The 6,814-nt window shown below is 38.5% G+C and overlaps 1 protein-coding gene across 1 annotated transcript in view; it reads left to right on the top strand.

Moving 5' to 3' along the window:
- LOC103736321 (tubulin alpha chain-like) overlaps nucleotides 1–6,134 on the top strand; it is a 21,553-nt gene extending 15,419 nt beyond the window's left edge. The window contains exon 2 of the mRNA XM_008835802.1: nucleotides 5,624–6,134. Coding sequence (XP_008834024.1) covers nucleotides 5,624–6,134 — 511 coding nt within the window. The remainder of the gene's footprint in view (nucleotides 1–5,623) is intronic.
- The last annotated feature ends 680 nt before the right edge of the window (nucleotides 6,135–6,814 follow it).

Here is a 6,814-nt window from a genome sequence, read left to right as displayed (position 1 = left end):
TATATATTGAGTAACCTCCCTAGTGATTTCCATCATGGCTAGACAAATTTACACTCCCACCAGTTGTGAATAAGAGTTCCTTTTCCCCTGCATTCTTGCCAACATTTATTATCATTTATTTTTTTGATGACAGCCATTCTGACTGGGATAAGATGGACTCTCAATGCAGTTTTAATTTTCATTTTCCTGATGGCTAATAACATTAACAAATTTTCAAGCATATATGGCCTATTTGCATTTCTGTTTTTGAGAACTGTCCATCCCATTTATTCATTGACTTGTTTAGGTTTGTGTTCTGTTTTGTTTTCTTATTTGCTTGTTTGTTTTCTTTTGTTATGTTTTTGGATTTTTTTTATAGTTCTTTGTATATCCTAGTATTAGTTCTCTGTCTGATGCATAATTTGTGAAGATTTTTTTCCCATCTGTAGGTTTTCTCTTCACTCAGGTAATAGTTTCCTTTGCTAAGCATAAGTTTCTTCATTTCATGCAATCACATTTGTCAATTCTTAGGGCTATTTCCTGTACTATTGGAGAACTTTTCAGAAAGTCCTTGCCTATGCCTGTGTCTTAAAGTACTTTGCTTTTAAAATTTCAGGTCTTATGTTAAGCTTTGATCCATTTAAATAGATTCTTATTCAAGATTAGAGCTATCAATCTGGTTTCATTCTTCTATGTGTGGATATCATTTTCCCACCATCACTTGTATAGGGGTTATCTTTTCTCCAGTGTATATTAATGATTTGTCAAAATTAGGTGTCTATAACCATCAGAGCTTATTTCTAGGTCCTCTATTCTGTTCTATTGGTTTACATGTCAAAAACAGCATTAAACCCTCCTATTCCTGAGACTTCCTGGTACCCCACTATCTTAAAACTTAGTCTTGATCAAGATCCTTTCCTGCCTTGGATATGTGTTCCTCTCCAGTCTTGGCAGGAAGTCAACAACCTTATCATACTATTTCCTGAGAATGACAATTTAGTGGATACACAAGACAATGATTTCAAAATAATAATTGTAAATATGTTCAATAAGCTCAAGAAGGATATGAATAAAAAACTGAATAAAAAAACATGAAATTAGAATTCAGTAAGGAGACAGAATCTCTGAAAAAAGCCAAACTGAAATAAAAAGTGAAATAAAAAACTCAGCAACTAAAATAAAAAGTTTAGAGGTAAGAAATAAATAAGAAGTGGAAGAAATAGAACAAAGAATATCAGATCTTGAAGGCAAGCTTGGGCAGCTGTCTTTTCAATGGAAACTATGAAAGCCAGAAGGGCATGGACCAATGTCTTAAAGTCATAAATAACAGATTTCTGTCCAGACTACTATATCCAGCAAAACTATCCATAATAATTGGAAAGAGAAAGAACAAACTTACCATGATAAAAACAACTTTAAGGAATTTATGTCCACAAAACGAGTGCTACAGAGACTACTCAGTGAAATACTTTGATCAGAAGAGAAGATTAAACACCAATTCTCCCAGAATAGTCAACAAAACAGGTCTAAGAAAACAACATTATAACACCAACATAACAGGAATTAGTAAACATTGGTCAATTATAACCCTCAATATTAATGACTTCAACTCACCAATAAAAAGATACAAGTTAACTGATTGGATTCGAAAAAAGGATCCATCAATTTGCTGCCTCCAAGAAATGTACCTCACCAATAATGATTGATACCACCTTAGGGCAAAAGAATACAAAAAGTATTATAAGCAAACAGAACTAAGAAACAAGCAGGTATAGCTAGTCTAATATCTGACAAAGTAGACTTCAAACTAAAACTAGTCAGAAAAGAGAGGGAAAGTCACTTTGTATTCATTAAAGAAACATCCACCAAGAAGATATTATGGTTCTAAACATCTGTGTACCACACACAGAGGCACCTGATTTTATAAAAGAAATTTTGTTAATTCTAAAATTTCACATTGACTCCAACATAGTAATAGTGGGTGTAGACAGGTCAATTAGAAAAAAAACTAAATAGAGAAACCCTGATGTTAAATGACACCATAAATCAAATAGACCTTAGAGACATCTACAGAATATTTCACCCAAACACCAAGGAATACATTTTCTTCTCCACAGCCCATGGAACTTTCCCCCATTTTGATTGCATATTAGGACACAAAGCAACTCTCCACAAATTAAAAAAAAATTGAAATACCATCCTGTATTCTATCCAACCACAAAGGGAAAAAAAGCTAGATATCAACAACAACAAAAATGGGAAAACACACACAAATTCATGGAAGCTAGGAAATACACTACTGGATAAAAATTGGGTCACAGGAGAAATGAGGAAGGAAATTTTTAAAATCTTAGAATGAAAATCTTTAAAATTGAATGAAAGTGAAAGCACAACACACCAAAATGTTGGGACACAAACTAGATGGCAGCATGCAGAAGACTAAAAGTAGATCCCTGTCTCTCACCATGCACAAAACACAAACCAAATAGATCAAGGACCTCAGCTAAGACCCAATACCCCAAATCAGATAGAGGAGAAAGTAGGGAATACATTGCAAACTCTAGGTACAGGAAAGGACTTTCTGGAAAGGACTCCTATAACTCAAGCATTAGTTCAACAACAAAGGAGACCAGAAGAAACTAAAAAGCTTCTGTATAGGAAAGAACATTATAATTCAAAAAGAGACAACTTACAGAATGGGAAAGGCTCTTTACCAGCTAGACCTCTGACAGAGAGTTAGTGTCTAGAATATATAAAGAACTCAAAAAACACTAAACACCAAAAACTCAACCCAATTTTAAAAATGGGGAAAGGAACTGAACAGGAAATTCTCTAAGGATGAAACACAAATGGCTGAGAAATAAGTTTTTAAAAATGTTCAACATCTGTAGTCATCACAAAAATGCAAATTAAAATCACTTTGAGATATCATCTTACCCCACTCAGAATGGCTAAGATATTAAAAAACAAACAAGAACCAGTGCTGGTGAGGATGTGGAGAAAGGGGAACTCTTACCACTGTTGGTGGGTATGCAAACTGATTCAGCCACTATAAAAATCAGTACGGAGAGTCTTCAAAAGGTAGATATTAAAAAACAAACAAGAACCAGTGCTGGTGAGGATGTGGAGAAAGGAGAACTCTTACCACTGTTGGTGGGTATTCAAACTGATTCAGCCACTATAAAAATCAGTACAGAGAGTCTTCAAAAGACTAGAAATTGATCTCCCATGTAATCCAGCCATACCACTCTTGGGTGTATATCCAAAAGACTCTACATTTACTATAGAAATGCCTGTTCATTCATGTTCACTCCTGCCTTTTTCATAATACCCAGGAATTGGAAACAACCTAGATGTTCATCAACTATGTATATACATTGTGTACATATACACAATGGAATATTACTCAGCTTAAAAAAAAACAAAATTATGAAATTTGCAGATTCAGGTATCTCTAAACTCTTAACAGAGAAGCTTCCTTATGCAGCAGTGACTAGCACAGACACCCACAACTAGCCAATGCACAGAGCACAAGAGGCTGCAGAGTACTTATCCCCAAATAGGACACGTATATCAAACTTCTGCCTCCCAAGGCTCAAGGATCACTGTGGAAGAGGGGGCAGAAATATTGTTAAGAACCGGAGTGATGGAAAATCACAAGGAAATATAGTTTTCCAGACAGCTGGTCAGTTACTCATAGACACTCATAGCAATGGTGACAGCATGTACAGGTTCCAGGCAAGCTCAAACCAGACAAAAATCTCAGGATAGACATGGAAAAGTGGGTAAGAAATCCCAACCCTACCTGAGGAATTATTGGAAACCAGTGGCTGCTGGGAAGGGTGAGTCTTGGTAGGTTAATCAGGCTTCAGTGAATGGATCCACACTAAAGTACATTTGGGGACACAAATTAGACTCTATGGGCTATATATCCCATATGTATATATAGGATACACATATATGTATATATGGGAAACATATATATATATGTAGTGGTGGTTTGAATGGAAATGTCCCCCATAGGCTTCAAGTGTTTGGATATTTTGTCCCCAGAGGATGGTACTGTTTTGGGAGGTTTTAGAAGGCGTGGCTATCCTGGAGGAAGCACGTCACTGGGGGTGGGTTTAGAGAGTTCTTAAGCCTTGCCAGATCTCCAGTCAAGTCACTCTCTTGCTTCCTCCATGATGATATGAGAGCTTAGCTTCTGCTGCTCCTGCTCCAGCACCTCCAGGCACCATGCCTCCCTGCCATGATGGACTGTAATTCCCCCGGAACTGTAAGCTTAAATAAACTCTTCCTTCTATTAGCTGCTTGGGTCAGTGTTTCTATCACAGCAACAGAAAAGTGACTAATACATATGTGTAATAGAGTACATTAAATTGGGCAAGGAGAGTAAGCGGAGGTGCAGATAGGAGAGGGGCATCCAAGTACCTCACCAGGTGTAATTTGAAAATAGACTAATTTGAAACATAATATTTGAACATAGATTACAGTGTGGCTACTCCACACAACACAAGCTAACTCAGTCAGTGGTAGAAAGCAAGGTATGACATGCAGCCCCCGCTCTTATTTCTCTCATGAAATACTAACTCCAGTTTTAACTTCTAGTTTAACAATATCTTATGTTGGAACTATTACTAATTAAGCTTTAAAAAAACTTGTTTTTTTTGTTTTTGGTCTTTTAAGACAGGGTCTCCCTGTAGCCCCAGCTGGCCTGGAACTCACTATGTAGACTGGGCTGGCCTTGAACTCACAGAGATCCGCCTGCCTCTGCCTCCTAAGCACTGGGATGAAAGGTGTGTGCCACCACACCTGGCTTAAACTTCTAAATGGCATAAATGAAGGCTATCCATTTCAACTTTTGAAGATAACTTTCTTTCTTTCCAGGTACAGTAAGGAACAAACATTAAAAATTGGCTTTGACCCAAAACAATGGTTATTCTTCCACAGCAAGGCTCAGTGAAACACAATGAGGAAATCTGGGTCAGACCAGCCACACAAGTTCCTCAAACAAATCAGAGCCCAATATCTCGCTCCATTTATTCCGGAGTCAGTTCCTACCTCGGTTCTCCACACTCTATTTACTCTCTTCCCGTGAGATTTCCTTGGAATGTATGTGTTTGTCACAGGGCATTGGTGATTTAAACCACTGTACAATTATAGTTCCTTGGAGCATGTTTGAAATGACTGAGATTCATACAGCTTCTCAGTCAATCCTCTGCCGCACTTAAACGACTCTCAGTGCTTTGCAGTTCGAACAACTGGTAGCCAGGGATCCTTTGGTTGTTATGCAGATCCTCAGTCAGAAGTAGAGCCACACACATACATAAAGGACTAATTGATGTTATTCATCTTTATTTCCTGTCCACAGCAGTGAAGTCTTTCCCCACATCACCACTAGGAACTTTACACAAATTATTTTACACTATTGAGAACATATTTCTTTAACAATATCACCTGTGCTAGGTTGAAGTAGATTTGCCTCAGTGTCCTGGGGCTTTCCGTAGGAACTTGATCCAAATAGGCTGCTTAATTTCAATTGAAAAACAACACAGACTTCTCCTCCGGACTCCTTGGCAGTCTGTTGGTGAGAGATCTCTGTCGTCCTCCCTTTGCTTCCTCCGTTTCCGCCAACCTCTTTAAGGACCAAATATGCTGAGTGCATCTCCATCCACTTTGGCCAGGCTGGTGTTCAGATCGGAAACGCCTGCTGGGAGCTCTACTGCCTGGAACATGGCATCCAGCCTGATGGCCAGATGCCAAGTGAAAAGACCATTTGGGGAGGAGATGACTCCTTCAACACCTTCTTCAGTGACACAGGTGCTGGCAAGCATGTGCCCAGGGCAGTGTTTGTAGACCTGGAACCTACGGTAATTGATGAAGTTTGCACTGGTACCTACCGCCAGCTCTTTCACCCTGAGCAGCTCATCACAGGCAAGGAAGATGCTGCCAATAACTATGGCCGTGGGCAGGACACCATTGGCAAGGAGATCATTGACCTTGTCTTGGACCAAATTGGCAAGCCTGTGGTAACTCCAAGTAATAAGAAGGTGCCCTTGTTATGTGCCCACAGCAAGGTCACCAGAGGCTGCCTTTCCAGCTACCAGGTGTGCTCTGTATCTGTTCCAGACCCTGCTGACTTCTACCTGAGATGAAAGTAGTTGATTTTAAATTGCGTTTTAAGGACATATTCCTACCCCAGCAGTCAGTTGTGAAGTTCTCTGAATCATAGGGCACTGTAGAAACCTTTTATAACTGCTCTTACCTGATGCTGTTGAAGAATTAAAGTTTATCAGTTAATCATAAAAAAAAGCAGCACAATGCTGAGTATCAGTCACACTCTATACATACGCATATTTCAGGTTTACGCAAAGGTTTTCTTATTATAAGCTGTATTTTACTTTTATGAGCAAAAATGTAAGCTGTCCGGAGACCCTGGGAGCTCAGGTTTCACAGTCCCTTCTTTCCTCATAGTTCCACCTTCAGGTAGATAGGTGGTGTCATTCATAAAATGGAACCAAGTCCTTCCCCCAGGGCCTTTCCAATATTTTTTCAGATGAATGCTTGGATTACATAAGTGTCATTTTATTTAACTGCATAATGGCTTTTTCACAGCTGGATTTTCCTAAAAGAAAAAGGTGTGTTCTCAATGGAAGAACAGTGGGAATGATTTGACACAGTAAAGAGTACGAGCATGAATTTATTTATCCTCACATTGCTAATGCTGTGTCATCCTCTAATCACTCAGCAGGTCAGTCAAATTTGACAGCTTAACATTAATAGTAATCAACTTTAACTCAAACTTGTTTGGGGGGGTGTTAATTTTTTTAAAATA

This window comes from Nannospalax galili, unplaced genomic scaffold (genome assembly GCF_000622305.1).
Source record: "Nannospalax galili isolate Female #2095 unplaced genomic scaffold, S.galili_v1.0 scaffold417, whole genome shotgun sequence".
Classification (NCBI taxonomy): Eukaryota; Metazoa; Chordata; class Mammalia; order Rodentia; family Spalacidae; genus Nannospalax; species Nannospalax galili.
Note: the sequence above shows the minus strand (reverse complement) of the source record. Positions and strands in the feature narration are given on the sequence as shown.